The sequence below is a fragment of the Anser brachyrhynchus genome, assembly GCF_964034855.1.
Source record: "Anser brachyrhynchus genome assembly, chromosome: 10".
Classification (NCBI taxonomy): Eukaryota; Metazoa; Chordata; class Aves; order Anseriformes; family Anatidae; genus Anser; species Anser brachyrhynchus.
The window spans coordinates 9,296,784-9,314,950 of NC_137705.1; the positions used below are offsets into that span (position 1 = coordinate 9,296,784).

General features: G+C 35.1%; 1 protein-coding gene across 8 annotated transcripts in view; it reads left to right on the top strand.

Annotated features, from left to right (window-relative positions):
• The window catches only part of CFAP20DC (CFAP20 domain containing), an 80,297-nt gene extending 63,726 nt beyond the window's left edge, over positions 1 to 16,571 (top strand). For all 8 annotated transcript variants that reach the window (XM_080605791.1, XM_080605792.1, XM_080605787.1 and 5 more), the window contains 2 exons: positions 9,953 to 10,044; positions 16,099 to 16,571. In XM_080605791.1, the coding sequence (XP_080461917.1) occupies positions 9,953 to 10,044; positions 16,099 to 16,211 (205 nt within the window). In that variant the 3' untranslated portion in view covers positions 16,212 to 16,571. The remainder of the gene's footprint in view (positions 1 to 9,952; positions 10,045 to 16,098) is intronic.
• Positions 16,572 to 18,167: the final 1,596 nt, after the last annotated feature.

Sequence of the window (18,167 nt, forward strand, 5' to 3'; positions counted from 1 at the left end):
GCATATACACTAAGGGACTGGACATGGCAAATGCTCCTAGTCATGCTTTTGAGTCTATGTTAATATAAAGTAGTTTGTCTGTTGTACTTGTAGATTCAGGAGTTACTGAGAACATTTTTATTGTTCCACACTTTTTCTGAATATTCCTGAGCCATTGAAAGCGAGTGTTCTAACTACGCTTATATGCAGAGATGAAGAAAAGACCAAAAAAAGTCAACTATTCCCTACTATTGTTCCTAGCTTCTCAAGGAAAACCAAAGTAATAACAAACAAACACTGCTATTTTCATTCTGTTGAGAATTGGCCATCTGCAGACCACAGGTATTTTTCCAGTAAATGGTTACCTTCACAGTGGGAGATGAGAAGGTTTGTTAAGAGATTCAATTGTAAGACTTCTCTGGGATTTTTTTATTTTTTTTTAAGAACCTACCAAAGCAAATTAGAAACTCACATACTGACTTAACAGCTACTCTGGGACAGTTATCTGCATAGGGAAGGCTGTGGAATCAGGATCTCCATTTCTATGGAATCAGTCTTTGTAACATGCAGGCTTGTCAGAAATGATTATATGTGTGAAATCTTTTTCATAATTCACAATATGCAATAGACGCTTGTACTGTACAGAGAAGCAGTAGGCTCTAGGACACTGCAGGAGTGATAAGTGTGAAAGCCTCCTCTTTTAACATAAGCCATAGTCCCTGAGTGGGACTCTGAGGTTGTCCATGATAACAAGAGTCAGAACGCCGTGACCCCAACTGTCCATGTTGTTATCCCTCCTAACACTCAAGATAATGGGTGTTAAAACCACTTCTGTGCAAAAATATCAGTCATTGTCCTGAAGAATATGAGAAAGGAAACCATCCAAAGAACAACAACAACAAGAAAAGAGTTTAATAGCAACAATTGTTAGTATTCCTAGTGGAGCAGTCTCTCAGCTCCTTAGAGACTCTGAGAAAGATGTATCTGGCCCTCTGGTCTCCCTTTTTGGCCTCAAAATCTGATTAATTTCAGGAGCTGAGAATCAAGGCCTTTATCCTATTCTGTACGCCAGCACATAGTCTTATTCATGGGGTCAGCATCTCCTCTGCTATATGCTGATGCCATATCCTTCAGTCCTATCCTATTTCTCCATCCCTCTTTAAAAGCAGAGTTATAAATACTCTTCTTTTACAGCAGGTGCTTCTTTTCTCAATAAAAGGAATATGCTTGTATATCTGCCTCAAGACTAGTACTGTAGAAAAAAATACAGGAAAATATGGGGCTGCATACATCAGATTAGATGGTTCATGTCTCGTGTGGTCATCACGCATGTTAATGGACATGATGTGTTACAGCAGCAAAAATAACATTGAACAGATGTATTATAGGGCCTTCAATGTCCCCTGTACATCGTTAAAAAATGCGAAGGACCTAGCTGTATTCACATTCTTGAAAGAGAGTGGTTACTGAATACTCAAAGGTGAGGAGTACTCTAAACTGCAATAACATTGACAGAGGGATTTGTCCAGAAACCTCTGCCTGCAGTATAAATGTCAGTGCAGAATAGCGGGGTACTGCAAATGGCACTTTTTACCAAATGTATATGCTTACAATGCTGTTCTTTTGCATCTTCATGACACTTGGATGAATAAAGATATTAAGAGAATGGTATATGGCCCCATAGCATTTTTTGCTAGGCAAATTTCAGTCAGTCTTCCCTGAATGAAGTGTCAGTGCCTACATAAGGTGAGACAAGAGATTTTATATTTATTGCTGCACATAGAGAACAAATCAGCTGGTTCATATCTGTAGAAGCCTGTGTTCATGTGACACTACTGCTTGGAAGAGTGTATTGATAAACTTTTCGTATCAAAGGAGCCAACTGTTGTAGCCTTTCCCAGGACGTAACACATGCTGTCTGTTCGTGTACGGACTAGTCATCCCTTATTCCTGGCAGGATGTCTGAAAGAGATCTTTCTTTTTTTCCTAAAAAGCAAAACTGCCTGGGTTTCCAAGGGCACAAATGCCCACATCTCCCTTCCCTGCCACCCCGGTATCATTTGTGCATTTGCTTTGATCCATCATGCAGAGTGTTGGTTTTGATTCCTTTATGTGATTTTGCTGTTGTTAGCAAAACTTGATGTTTTTGAAGAATCAGACCGAGGTACCATACCTCTCACTTTTGGTAATGATCAAATTTCTAGCTTAATGCTTTACCATTCAAGGTATTAATATACTAGAAGGTCAGCATTTCCTAGCATATTTTTTTTTCACTTTCTTGAAAAAGAAAGATAATTTTCACAGACTAGAACATTCAACTGTATCACCTTTAACAAGTTTGATAATATTAAAGTTAGTGTTCTTTTGAGTCATGTTCTCTCCATTGATTTTTAAAAGCCCTCTGGCTCCATGTCATCCATTAAAAGTTAAATGGGATGCAGTCTACATCCAGGACACACAGAACAGTAAAGTGCCATTAGTGGCTGGCTGTGGAGGAAAGGAATTATTTTAATTGCGACAAGACTCGTTAGGTTCTAGGTTCAGGTGTTTCCTGAATAACAAAACATTAAAACATAATGTTTAAAATGCATGGTTTATTTAATTGTTAAAAATATGTGGAAGAAGAAGCAAATCCTTCCTAACAGATGCTTCATTAAATGTGGAAATCCAGTTGATTCACTGATCAATGAATATCTGATGTACTTTATTAGAATTCACTTGTTTAAGATTAGCTTCATATACAGGAATTTTAACACACCTTCACAAATTCATTACTTCCAATTTATACAGCTGGTCTTCTGATAACTGAATCAAAGCGAGCAAAGAAGAAAGGGCCAGTATTTTATTTAAATTAGATGATAAAACAGTAGTTTTCTCTATTAGTGTCATTTATATTGCTATTGAACATCAAGATTATAATCTAGCCAGCAAGTAAACATGGTGATGAACTAGAGGTTTAGCCTTTAAGTAAATTACAGTTAACAATTTAGATTGGGGTTTGTTTGTTTGTTAAAGTCTCTTTGTCTCCATTGGAAGTATGGTGTTTGGCAGGCTAGATTTGCTGAAGTGGTTTGGGGACAGGGAAAAGTCATTCTGCAAATACACTCACAATTTTCTAAAACTTAGTGGTAGCAAAAAACAAGTTCCAGTAAGGCATACAGTAAATGAAGATATTATGTATTAGGGATGGAATGAATCTGTCACTTTGACGGATTGTGAGGCAAAGAACAGATTAACAGATTACTCATAGTCAAAATGTAGCTCACTGTGAAAAATGTGCAGGAAATGATAAGTGTTGGTTTGTGCTGATTTAATGATATTTTGAAACTACAATAACACTCCAGGATAATACAATGTAGCACATCTTGCATTTTTTAATCATCAACGTATTGCTGGATTGACCTTAAATCCTTCTGATATTTCTTCTTAAAATATAGTTTTCAGTTCATGTAAAGTCATACAGACATGTATATTTATGTAGTTTTTCAAATTTTTATTAAAATCTGTACTCAAAAATCTTTGATATGTATGTATAATATACTCTGTATTCCTTTGGTAGTATATCTTGATTTTCTGTATACTCACTGAGTTTTGCATTGTAGAAATACTGTTCTACTCATGTGGAGCTAAGTGACACTGAAGAGTGATTTATAAATTACTATTGAATGTTGCTTGGTTTAGGGCATATTTGTTTAAGAACTTGTAAGAATGTTCACAACTGAAATTATTTAAAGCATTTTATTTGCAATAATGGACAATTTAAGGCTAAGACCATTTCACAGTTATTACAGATATATAGTGGTATGACCTGAGATTTGATTTCCTTTTTTATTTTTAAATCTTAAGATTGCATATAATACAAGTAAATTGTATTGTTAACAGCCTTCAGAAGTCTTTGCTTTACTAGTGAAACTAATATTGAAGGCTTTATTTCTATGGAAATGTTTCTATTTTTAAAAAATCTCATTACACATGCATACATAATATATTACAAAGCAGAATCCAAATAACTGTTTATTAAGTAAACTGATTTAAATAAATGAAGTTACACATATCCATGAAGTTCAGCAGATGTGTAAAAAACTGAAAATTCAGATCTGCTAATGTATAGGAGCCTAAAAATTAATGGATGCTCCAAAACCAATATAGCAGGGAATGGGTGAGGGGTTAGGTCACAAAGCTAGGTGACTTTGTATTGATTTATTTAAGTATTAAGTTGGTCTCTCGCTACCTCTTTTAAATAGATACAATTAAAAATCCAAACAAAGTGAGAAAAAATAGGTCTTCATCCTACCTGAATAGAGTATTTAATTTATATGAACCACACTTTAGATATGAGCTCATACTTTGCTTTCAGTGGATCATAGTAAGCTATTATTTACTTGGAGCACAAGATGTCAAGAATTGGTCCTTTTTTCCTTAAAATATTTTTGTACTCTTGATTTATACATTAGCATTCTCTGGCCCTCAACGGAGTTAATCAAATTATTCACTGTAAAAAATAATTTTGAGGCAAATGTGCTTCTCTTATTATCACTCAGACATGAGCCAGTTCTCCTCTAGTATTCATAAAAATTTACTAAGTAGTTCATGCAGCTAAATACCATCTTTTGTGTTCCTTATTGATTGTACTCTTCAGATGCTTAATAATCTCTCAATTTGATGTGTTCTTAATAATACAAAACTGATGTTACTTTTTCATTCCCTGGTTTGATGTAATTTTGCACTTGCCTTGCATTTTTTAAGTGTACTGCTAGGTTGACGTAATAATATGAGTATTCCTTTCAATTCCTATATAAACTATTAGACAAAGCTGTTGTACTGAAACTCTGAAGCATTTTAATTTTTTTAATAATATGGATTGAATGATCTAATTGATTTAAATAATACAAATTAAATATAATCCAAAAGAAAGGTGGTAAAGTATGCTATCTCAATTCATAGAAATGTTAGAAATCTTTATACTTAAGAAATTTGCCATTTTCTCATTCCATCTAGTAGGATAGCCTAAAAAGCAACTTTTAAAAAACAGGAGTATCAAAGGTGTTCAACAAGATTTAAATCAAAGCCCTGATTCTTCATTTTTCTGTTGATGGTATTATTGCTCATTGCAATAGTTCTGATATAGTATTGCCATTGGTTGAATCTTTGTTTAAGTGCTGCTTTAAAAAGCATCACTAATTTTCTCAACAGATTTTACTGATGGATGCCATTTTCTGCAAAATTTACTATTCTGTCATAAAACTAAAAATTGCGTTCATAAATCCAAAAGATTTATTCTGTTTTCCATCACAGCTCAGCTATCATGTGATCTTTCAAAATATTACACTTATTTTCTGATTTTTTTTTTAAGAAAAGACCAAGGCATAACGTATGTTTTATTATATTTTGATATGAAGAATTGCATCCAGAATAATTAAGAACCTCAGTGCCAGCATTAAAGATGCTTGCCACTTTGAATGTGTGTGGAATCTTTCTGTTCCAAGCCTTCATACAAAAAAAGTCACAATGTCAAATGACAGTACTTAGCATTCAGCATTGTTATCAGAAAAGCTCTAGATAGTTTATTGCGTGTTGATTGTATTGATTATAGCTTGAGGCATTGATAGCATAAATAGAGTATCATTAATTAGTCAGAGTGCTTGATTAGCTTTTCTGTTTTAAGGTGATAAACTAGCTTCTTGAAGAAGTTCATCCCAGAAATATTCTTTATTCAGTCCAAGTAAAAACACAACAAATGGGAACACAGGCCACAGTCTGCATTTCTCAAATGTTAATTGCTGGTTGTCTCCATGCTGTGCTCTCTTCTTTTAGGCATGGTCTACAAATTTTCTCTGATTTTTTTTTCAAATTACTGTATACACTCTGTCCCACACACAAATATGCTTTAGGTGCTTCCTAAGAGCATCTGCAGATTTCATTGTGAAAAAGTCTGTCTTGACTGCAAGACTACATCATCTATCAGAATTACGATCGTAAGCTCATGTTTCAGAGGTTTATCAATCAACTATAAATATTTACTCTCTGCTGCAACTTGACCGAGAAGATTTCAGCACACATAAGCTTTCTTTTTTTAAATTTTAAATTTTACGAAGGATTGTCTTAGACATTGCTAACTGACATGTGGAAGTGATAAGCTAGTTTTTAATATATATTGTGTAAAACCTTAAAAGTAATATTATGTCAATAATGGATTCCTAATATTGCACTGTTTTATTTACTTTTCTTGGTGGTTAAAGCTATTAATTTTTCTTGGACAGTGAGGAGAAAAAACATGAACTGATTCCAGACTATTTCAATAGGAAATAAACTTACCATGCACTTCCTGTGCCTCAATCATAAATACATACACCTCTACCTCCCTTTAGAACCATCAAAATCCCTAGCTCTTACACTCACACCTGCTAGAGCAAATAGTAATTCTTCAACTGAGCCAGGTGCATCTTAATAAATATAAAGATGAAACTGAACAACTTCTGTACAGCAGAATTAACTCAGTTGAATTAAAAAAAAGGGACAAAATCATACAAATAATCACAAATCATCACATCTTTGATTTCTCAGACTTATCTTTCAGGAAGACTTTGCAGAGATGAGACTTCAAACTGAAATTTGTAAATTTCCTGAGTAATAAGAACCAAGAATATAAGAGAGATACTGGTTTGATGGCAAATGATTACCACCCTCCCTCCATGTTCCGTAAATGAGTTATCATTCTTTTCCCTTGGAAATAATTGCCTTGTTGTCTTTCCTTCCTTCATACTAACATCCTCTCTGCTCTCCAGGTACAAACTCCTTTTTATTTTTTTTTTTTAGAAATGATCTGATACCTATTTTTTATGAAAAACATGGATCTGTAAACTCTTCTGTTTTGTGCCAGACCTGTAGAACTTCATGTATGCTCTAAAGCTTCTTTACTTTTCTAACATTTGTTAGTCCGACTGAGTTAATTCTCTTTACCAGCAAGCACCATCTTTCCTCTGTCCTTGCACAACCGTAGCTTCAGCAGTCTTCCCAGCAGAAATACTTTAGTCCTTCTCTGTGTCTCAAACATCACTGTCTTTAAGTTGTAATGAACTGGGAAGAAAGGGTAGCTTGGGAAGTGGAGATGTAGATTAGCACTAATAGTTCTGCCTTGCCTTATCTAAAATTGTTGCAGTTACTCAAAAAGGTTGCCTTTACTGACTTTATGCTTCAGTACAATTGTAGAGGATTGGGTAAGTGCTAAAGCTTAGTGCTCTCTTACTGCTTGCTGTGAGCATGTTCAGATATTAGTGTTTGGCTTCATGTTGGCTGAGCATGAGGCAGCAAAAAACACGTGCAAGTGGTAGAAATGGAAAATAAATTCTACCATGCTACTGAATATCACATGCATGTACTTAACTGTTACTCCTGGAAGCTTTTGAAACTTTGCTGCAAATGAATAGTCTTTGGGTGAATTCAGGGAATGCAAAAATGGTAAGCAATGACAGAGAGCGCTAATAATGAGGTGTCTAGGCAAGGATATTGCTGTGTGGATTAGTTGTACCAGTTCTCACTGGCATTGGCTGAACAGCAGGGAAGGATAGGTTGTGAAGTTGGCCATATATGTGGAAATAGAATGATGGTATAAAAAAAAAAAATTTTGAACTATATTTTTTACATATTGAAATGATGGAAAAATCAATATCTCTTCCTTTAAATCTGCTATACTACTTGCTGGATTTCTACACCAGCAGTTCTGTTTCCTGAGGCAGAAAATTAGTTTTTTCCATTTTGACTGTAAACAGATAGGTGGTTGTCCCCTGATTCACCCCAGATTATGTGTACATGCCAGCAGGAGATGATGTGGAATCCATAACAAGTCCAGAAGTAAGAGAAAAACTAACAATAAAAAAAAAAAAGCAATTGGCATATTTTAGCAATTATAGCACATGACTGAGCCTTGCCAGATTTCGCTGTCAGAAACTCATCTTACATGAGATCATCAAGGCTTTTCAGAAAGTAGATGTACATTACCTGTTTACTTGGTGTTGGACAATTGATAGTCTGGCAATGTAAAGAAATCTGTCAAGCTTTGGGAAAATTCACCCTTTCTAGAGGAATCTGCGGATTCTGAAGTTACTTTCGCAGCCCTAGCTAATCTTCCCAGCCTCTAGTACAAGTTTGCGTGTAAAATGTTCTTGTGCCAGCTGTTGGAACAACCATGACCAAACATAAATTGAATCAATCCCAAACTAACTTTAATTTGCTCTGTAGAGCTGCACTGTTCCCACCGGCATGAAGCAAACACAGGGGAATTTAAAGACCCCTTTTCCCATCTAATTCCCTTGCCTTGCAGTGAAAAAGGTTGGTCAAAAAGGATGGATCTACTTCTATCAATATAAGATGATTTACTGAGGTTCTTTGAAATCTGTTCAATATGTTCAATTTCGATCATTCAGTTTAGTTAGTTCTATGGAGGCTTTAATGTGTTAAACCTCTTAAATGCTGAACAGGAGAGATGGGAACGTAATGAAATATCAGCAATGCACCGTGTACAGAGATCAGTTTCCTCTATGACAAGAATTGTGAGATGTGGTCAACTACACAAGGATTGCCTGAACTTTGTGACTTAGATGTGTCCTTCCAGGGCTGTGTTTCTCTCTCTGGTAGTATAATATGAATGAACTCTCATACGTGTGTTTCCCATCCAATTTTTTAGTGAAAAAGTCTGCAGTTCAGTTCGCAATAAAAAAGCAATAGCAATAACAAAATAACAATAAAAAGGACTACTCTGTTTTCCTTTCTTTGAGCCGTAGCAATCAAAGACAGTGTATCATAAAGTGGCGTATGTGAAATGAACATTGAACTTTACATCAATGTATGATAATGGGAAAATCATTTTTAAAAGCTATCACAAAGTAGTGTTCAGCAGAGGCATAAATTGCCTATTAAATTAAATAGGTGAAGAAGTTCCATACTCCCTTCTCTGTGATAAAGATGCCACCAAAACTTTTTTCTTCACAGAAGTAAAACAGATCTGTGACAGCTGTGATGAGACGAGTCCTCTGTCTTCTGGTCAGCAAATAAAACTATGTTGTGCTCAATAACAAATGTTTTATTTACAGCATATAACAGATTTTATAACAATAATAAATTGTTCTAAACTAATGTTTATAATGTGTTTACCTAATAAAGGTTGTTTTTTCAATATCAACAACTACTTTTAATAATATTCTGATTCAATCCAGTATTTCCTTCTTAAAAACACTAGGAAGCTGTTAGCATGTTATTCTTAGCTTTGATCATTAATTCTGTCCCTTTATTGAAAAATTTAAAAGTTAAAATGAACTGCAAAGAGTAAATTATTTTATACAAATCATCTTTCCCACAGTTCACGAGCACTGACTTGGCATCACGCTGTTCATGGCATGTTTCTCGTGTCTATGCCCAGCTCTTGCCCACAGACCACCCAGCCTCTGAAAGTTACAGCACTTGCTCACGCTATAACAGGCAGCTCCAAGCAGTGGACAAACACAGCTCTTACAATTGTGCTAAGGCTTTTTCTCTAGGGATGGTAAGAATTTTCAATCACATGGACCCCTACAGTCTCTCATCAAACACAGGTGGCTTCTCCCAAGTCTGTTCCTCAGACAAGGACTCCCCTGAGTCCCGTAGGCTTGCAGGGCACAGCTCTGTGGATTACGGATCACACCTCATGTACAGCATTGGCTGGCAGAGCAATACCAGCTGAAATCTGCAAAGCCAGCCTGACTTGGAACACAGGTTTTCGGTGTGAACAGGTGAAAATGCTAAAGAAGAAAGCCTTAATTTTTTAAATTGTATTAGCTATAAACTAAATTTTTATAATAATAAAATCCAGCTTCATTTTGTTTCATCACACTTGACAACCTGTGGTTTCCTTTGAAAGTTTTCTAAAAATCAGATTATTCCAACAAACGGGAACACAAACTGTGCTTTAAAGAGTGATGTTTTGATTTGTGTTTTTCAGAGACTGGTTGAACGTGTTCAGTCCACCCCTCACTCCTGCAAGCCAAAAACTGGACGAGCACACTAAATCTTCAACAAATCAGAGTATTCCAGGTAGGTTTATGAAGACAATGAAAAGGGCTTGGATAGGACAACATTTATAAATGCTGTTTCTGTAGCACTGGTTCTGTTTTCCAGTAGTTTTTTTATACTGCTACATTTTGGGTTCAGAGTTACTATTCTCAGTGCAAGCTAGCAGAGTTTTCCATGCAGTATTATTTGCCTCTGATAAAAGAATAACTTACGCAGTCAGTTTCCTGACAATCTGGTTAGATATAGATTAATCTCATAAAAAAATGCATCTTATTTGTTTAAAATAAGGAATTGATGATAGTGTGGATGGCAAACCTATGAATAAAAGAATGCAAAGACTAAAATTCATCTTCAGAAGAACTATGGTTATGTATGTAATACTTCCATTATGAAGAAAAAATACAAATTTATCTTTAAATGAAATCTCAGCATGGCTTCCTAAGTAAAGATTGCTGAGTCATCACCTCAAGTGTTACAGATTTCGTTTATAATGGCAGTTGCTTAGAGAATGCTGAAGAAGTTGGCTGAAATTGGAAAGTCAACAACAATAGAATAAAACATATATCCTGTTGTTTTTTTTTTTTCAAACACCCTTTTTTCTTCTTTGTTGTGTTAGATACCCACTTTTTTTTTTCACGTCCAGGGAATTCAATGTGAAATCTCATAAATCTGACCTGTGTACTTCGACTGCTTAAGGATGAAGTTGTCTTAGTGATTTACTGCCTGAAATAGATCATGGCCCTCAAATCAGGAATCTTTTTGTAGATGTGTATTTGTAATTGTTTATGACAGCAAAACAGAATTTTGCTGTCAGGAGGGGACCTTGCTTTGAAGAATCAAATAATATGTTTTGTTAAGGGTCCTAAGTAAGCCAAAGAGAATTGGACAGTAATCCTTGAGTTAAAGGTGTGTTGGATATAAATTTGTGAAAGGTCTCTGAGAATGTTTTGATGTTAGTATTATGAAATCCAAGACTTGCTGCAGTAAAGCTTGAATTCCTGTATATTTTAAAAATTGGATGATTATCTCTAGAAAGCTAGTATATATATATGTATAGATACACCTGGGAAAATCTTGGATTTGTCCTATTAATTCACACTAGGCATTCCAAATTGTTTTGTAAATTGTTCCTAAACTCATTTTTCTTTATGCTGAAATATTTTAAATGATGTGTCTGCCATGGCACATTTAGAGAACTGAAAATCTCTATATACCATAGCTTTTTATTTTAGCAACCTTCATTGAATCTAATTGAATTCTGGATCATGTATATGTATGATATTTGTAGTTTTAATAACTTCACGGAGATTTTTTTTATTTTCAAATACTCAAAATACCTGCTGTAGTGGTTGAAATGATCAAGTTTCATTTCCCCAAGAAGATGGAGCAAATAAGAGAGAACAATAAAGCAGTTCCTTTACCTTTCCTCCCCACACAGAACAGTTTGGATTTTTTTCTGAACTACTAGAAACCCTTCCCTATTTAAGTAACAGAGAAGATCCATAAGTGGTCTTAGCACCTGTGGGAAGGGGAGGTAGGACTGCCAAATTAAGAGGCTTACCCAAACAATATACAGCATCTTCAAGAAACTTTTCTGATTGTTTATAATCCTTTAAAAATGTGTCCTTCTGCTGTATTGACAGCAAATTGGCATGCATTTTTTCACATAAACGATACATTCAAGTTTAACACAAACCTTTGGGTGTAGTATAGTGCTATGTGAAAGCATGGTGCCATATAATACACACATATCAGATTAGATTAGACTGTGAGTTTTCCTAGATCTCTTGGTTTAAAAAGACTTGATGGACCATGGTAACTAGATATTTTGCAGTATTATTTTTGAAAGAGATGCTAAAAAAGGTCTTATCTTGTTATACATCTCTAACACTTCAGAATAAATGTGGGGGGGTTTCTTAATCACTTCACTTGAGGTTAGGTATTTGTGTGACAAAAGAACTGCTTTATTGCTTACACTTGAGTACCAGATTAACAAACTGAATGCTCAAATTCATTCCAGGAAATTCTGATGCCCTAATTATATGTATTTTTAATATCACATTAGAAAATAAGTTACTTCGCATGTTGGCAAATGACTTTAAGTGTCACAAGATTTTGTGTGTGTGTGTGTGTGTGTGTACAGTTTTCCAGTATACCAAGTATCACAGTATAACACAAGTATATTATGAGTACTGAAAATCTACAATGAGGCATAGTGTATCTGAGATGGCCATTTTAAAATTATCCTCAAAGAAAAGTAGCATTAGTATATTTCCAAAAATTCTTTAATTCTTGTATTTTGGAAAAAAAAAATTAGTTTGAGGCATAACTTTGGGGGAAAAGGTAATTAATTTCTGAAAAATTTTACTGAGTTCCTTTCTTAATAGTGACACCATCCATAATACATAGTTAAATGGGAAGATGTAATGAGAAGTAGTCTTGTGTTTGACATGTTTCACAAGATAATCAAGACCAAAATTTAAACTGATAAATATGATAAATTTTAATAAATTTTTCCTTTATTGGACATTGATGTTCCCGACTCATAGAAAAAGTCGTTTACCTTTAGATAACAAGTCACACAAGAAAGTTTCCACAGTAAGAGACAAAGGCAAAGTCATAAATTCTCTGAAATTTACCTCATTGTATCTTGTTATTTGTCTAAAGATAGTGCTGCAGGAACCACAGCATTTAACAGACTTCTTTCTGGGACCACAGCTGTTGACAATATTCATATGGTAACCCTGCAGTACATAATTACAGTATAGATTTGAGCACTGTAGTTCAATGGTCAAGGATCATATCAGAGAAAATATTAGCACTGTTCTCTTCAGCATCCCTTTTCCTGACAGATGATTCTGAGCAATTGACCTCCACCAGGGTGGGATTATGATCCCCATATTTTAGAGTGAGATTTCCTATCAACCATTTTCTAACATTAAAAGCTAGAATACAAGAAAAATTGTATTTCTGTGAAACAGGCAACTGTTTATTTTAGTTCTTCAGACTGGTGACTATGTAAACACTTAGTGTTAACATAATCCAAATAACAACACATTTATCTGTATGTTTGTTTCCATGTTCAGAAAAAGCTGCTGCCTGCCTCAATTCCTTGATATCCAGGTTTATACAGGTAGAGAAAAATCCTTTCTCTATAAAAACAATAGCTCCATGATTTCAGTGGGGCAGCATATCATTTTTTAGACAGGTTCTCAGAGGTACTGTCTTCAGTCTTATTTCAGCTCAAGTGAAGAAAAAAGTACTCATCCCTTTATAAAGTATATCACAGACTTTGGCAAGTTTTCATTTAAAATCAAGTTATTTTCTAGCCTTAACAGCTGCAGAAAATACTGTTTAATTTTACAGTGATTTAAGAACAAAAGCTTCCACTTTGCTTTCACTATGATATTCAAATTAAACTGCCAAGAGGTTTTTTCATGCAATCCTGAGCCGCTTAAGCCCCAGAAGAATGGACGGTGGCAGAGCATCAGCAGCTAGGGAAATGTTCTTTGAAATGCACTTGTTTGTCGGTTAGTTTGGCCCTGGATTTTGAGGAGAAGCATAGACAGGAAACACAAAATAATAAAAGTAAGAATTCAGTGGAAATAACAATATGGTTTCAGGTGGAAAAGTAAAGCTCTGTGAGGGAACGATGCACGAACACCATTTGCTTGTTTACCGTCATGTGAAATGTAGGAAAAGATGTTTGGTTCCCCCAAACTGTCTGCACTGAATCATTTTTCCCAAGAGCAACATCAATCAAAGTATCTTGGTTAACCTTTTGTAGCTTGCCAGGTCTGGTGACGGGACCAACAGCAAGGAGGGCACCAAATGAGCTTTACCTTTTTACTTCTGGTTACAGTGAGACCTAGTTTCTTTCTGACTGCATTTGTTCATGCTATTGAGGGAACAATAATGAGATCTCTTCCCAAACAATAAAGCACGTACTTCTTCTGTACGCATTAAATGCACCAACCTACTTTCTGGTCTCTAGATAATGTAACTAACCCATATATCGTTGTGTGATCCTGCCTGTAAATAGATTCTGCGTGTTGTGAAACTGCCGCCGTTAGCATAACAGGCCATTACTTATTATGAAGTGTTAGGGCATACAAAGCATTCAGTTTGTATTAGCAGCCTGAGAACATTTATGGTGAAATTCCAGATACAGATTGCATTCAGCTATGATTTCCTGTCGTATATAAAGCATCTATAATAAAAATCTGTCTGGCTTGATCAGTGTATTTTAGGCTAAGAATTCATTTCTACCTAAACCTTTTATAACCTAAAACATTCTTGGATTCTACATAGCTTTAGACAATCAAGATCTAAAATTTTTATTGTCTGAAAAATCTTATTTCCTCTCCGATATTGCAGGCTTTTTTGTACAGATTTTTTATATCAGAAATTACACATTAAAATCCCATATGTTTAGAGTTAATTTACAAGCTGAGTGTAAGAAACAGGTGAATACACTGTCTGAAAGATTCAGGACTGTGTTATCTGAGGTACCAGAACTTTGTTTTGTCACTGTATTGAGCAGGTGAAGCAGAGGAAGACCCAATTCTTATCTATTCCCCTACGTTAAAAGTAATCAATGGGAGACTTGTAAGTTGCAAAATTTTTGTCACTGTTTTAAAAATATTGGAATGCTGAAAAATCAGGTTGCAATATAGTTAAATAGGGAGTTCATATTTTTGCCTGTAGTAAGACTGCTTTCTACTGTGAGTAGACGCTCAAAAGGCAGTATTTCCTTTTACTGATATGAAATGCTGCTAAATTTTCATCCATGGAATTCCATCCTGTTTCTCAGTGGGTAAAAACCGAGTGAAATCCATGGGGAAACTTTCATCATCATAAAAAGGAATGCACTTGGTGTGTATTAACTAAGTGTAACTGAGAGCAGTATGCAGTCACTACCCTGAACTGAAAATTTATTTTCACATTCTGATCTGAAGTTCCAGAGACTCACCCTGGTTAACATCTTTCTCCAAAAAAAAGATTTTTTATGACATTCTGATGTCATTAAGCAATATGGTAAAAACACACGAGGAAATAAAATACTTACAGGTTCTATAGAAGGTAGTTTTCAGCTGCATTTCTTAGAAGTTCTACAGTTGGTTTGTTATGAGCCGTTAGGATACTACACTACCTTGCTCTACTAAAGAGAAAAAAAAGAAAAGAAAAAAAAAGAGTTTTTCTTTATTTTAATTTTCAGACATCTTTATTTATGACTAGCAAACCTCATCTGAAAATATGAATTGGAGTATATACCTGTACATGCATGGTTAAATGTGCTATCTCAGGATAACACCGCGTATCTTCTTTTAGTCTAGCTTTGGCTTTTATTAGGCTTCCTACAATGAAAGAGCTCATTGTCAAAGAAAAGTCAATATGAGCACATTTATTGCAACAATATTGACTTTGCTGTAAGTTTGTTAGACTTATTTGTCACATGATTTCTTCCTCAACCTAAGAACAATTAATGAAATATACTTAACTACCTAAATGTAACAGATGTAAAACTAGCAATAATAAATACCCTATAAATACTACACAGTATGCTAACACACTTCAACACAGTCACTGTGAGACCAACATGATAAGCAAGAATATTTCAAATAAAGATCTTTGTGCTGCTTAATTTTCTGGGTTTCCATATAGAATGTACTAATAATACATAGTTTGATTCTTACAGGCCTTAAATATAGATTGACTTGTCTTTCTAGTTCCGAAGTGAACATTGAGAAGAATATCACTTAGGAATACTTTGATGCACTATGAGTAAAGGTGTTTCTGATGAACGGCTCTCTTGGACTTTGTATAGTCCAGTTGTTAAGCAAACTCTGAATGACATCATTTCACCTCAACTAAAGACAAGTCTTCAGAAATGTATGTTAAAAAAAAAAAAAAAAAAAGTGAATTGCAGTTATCTTGAAGGTAACAATTCAAAAGTCAAAAGATTATACAATTTAAAGAGAAATTCTGTCACATTTGATAGAAAGGTATTTATTTCCATGTTATTTTTCAAAGTGAATGAAAGTAATTTATTCTTACTTTTTACACTTCACACAGGTGAAGATGACCTCAATGCTGAAGAAGATGAGGAAGTCTTGACTCTTTTGTATGATCCATGTCTGAACTGTTACTTTGACCCAAATTCTGGGAAGTACTATGAATTGGCATAGTCAGATCATGAGATACATTATTTTATAGTCAGAAGGGTTTTATCTTTTAACTGTTTGTAAAGTGTGACTGAGCTGTATAATTTATCATGTAACTTAAAACATGAATTAACCAACAGTTTTGCAAACAAATGAATATATTATGTAAATAGTGTCTTATTTTTATAGTTTCACATTAAGTTGTAATGCAGTGGAAAATCACATCACATAAAAGTTCCTTGTGGCTAAGACATTTATTTGTTAGTTTAATTTATTTCCAATACTCAAAGGTTCTACATGGGAACAAATGAAGTTGAATCAAGAGCTTTTGTGGTGTTCATCTGTAAATTATGCTTTGACTCAAATAATTTTTTTTTTTTTCATTACTTGCTTACTGGATAATTTTAATTGATTCCAAGCTATCTTACCCTCTGTACTGTTAAAATACACAATGCATTGTTCAAAGGCATCTATTTAATAAGTTCCCTCCCTCCCTTTAGTCATCAGAAAAAAAAAGCAGTATTTTCCTCATCTTCGAGAAATTCCCTACTATTGCGTATTACAGTAATGAGATGATGTCAAAGCTGTAGGGTGTTACAGTGTGTACAGTACAGTGCACTGTAAGGTGTGTACACAGGCAGTTTGTACTAGACCACAACAGGGTAAATACAGCAGGCCCTGAGATTACCAGCTACTGTCTACTTTACTGCTGTAATTTAACATAGCCCTGAAGAAGAGCAATGAGTGATTGTTTCAACACTCACGAATTGGAGCCTTGTTCCATGTGAAGTAAGAAGGTGTGTGTATGATTCATATGTGAAGCTGTGCTCATAGTACAGTATTTCTTTTTCTGTTATACCTTGCAATAAAAGAAGATAATTTATTTTTCCTGTCTGCATTGGCTTTCAGTGCAGATTTCAGTGAAGGCCCCAAACTTCAAGGCCCAAAGTTCCAACGTAGAGATTTAAATTGCCTGCATCACGGTGTGATTGTTTTCTGTTGTACATATAATATCCCTGTGGAGCATGAAGAAAGATTATAGAGATAAACCAGACCACACGTAGCCTTTGCAAGTAAAATCAGCACCTGAAACTGAATAAAATACTGTGCATGCAAATGTGTCAAGCTTTGTCTGCTCAAGAAAGCAGTTAACCTGATGCTGATGCTTCTGCAGTGCCACGGCTGTTACTTGGCTCCAAGCAGTGCCCAGCCCCAAAGCAGGGGAGATTCTGCAACGCTGAGCAGAGGGACTCGCCCCCAGTGACCCCCCCCAGCCAACAGGACACTTGCTCAAAGGGTAAATAAATCATCAGAAAAACAGTTGGCTGGTATTGGAGACATATGGTGTGGGGCAGGGACTGCCTATGAAACAAGAAGTCCAAGGAGAGAAGCTGTAATGGAGTTGAGTTAGTGGAACAGCGTTGGAGTCCACCAGTTCAGTACATAACAGTTTCATAGAGACAGTTAAAGGGGATGTCAACATCACATGGCATAAGTGATCCATAGACATTGCTCGAAGTTTCTACTTGATTATATCCAGTGCTGTTCCACAGTAATCATTTGCAAGTTGATTACTCAGTGAATTTTTAAGAATAATGTATTCGAATGTCATAAAGTGAGCTTAGTAAGCTCACTGGCAAGTGATTTAAAATGTTATGTCTGTAAATTATTTGTAATTATGGATGCCAGTTAATGAATATCCTAGAATCAATTGGAAATGCAGTTGTTAATAGTGGCTTGGCATAAGATCAGATTGTGTATTTGGCTCCCGTGGCAGGTACAAACATATCATCACAAATTGATTCGAGTAGCACTGAAATCCACGGGAAGACAGATACTGTGTGGAGATAATTTACTTACCCTGCCTTAGCCTGCTTCTCCCAGAAAGATTTGTATCTGTTCTTGCTAATGCCATAATCAGTTTAAAAGTTCAATGAAATCATAATTTTGCCCTTCAAAAATCAGATCCTAGCTTGTGCA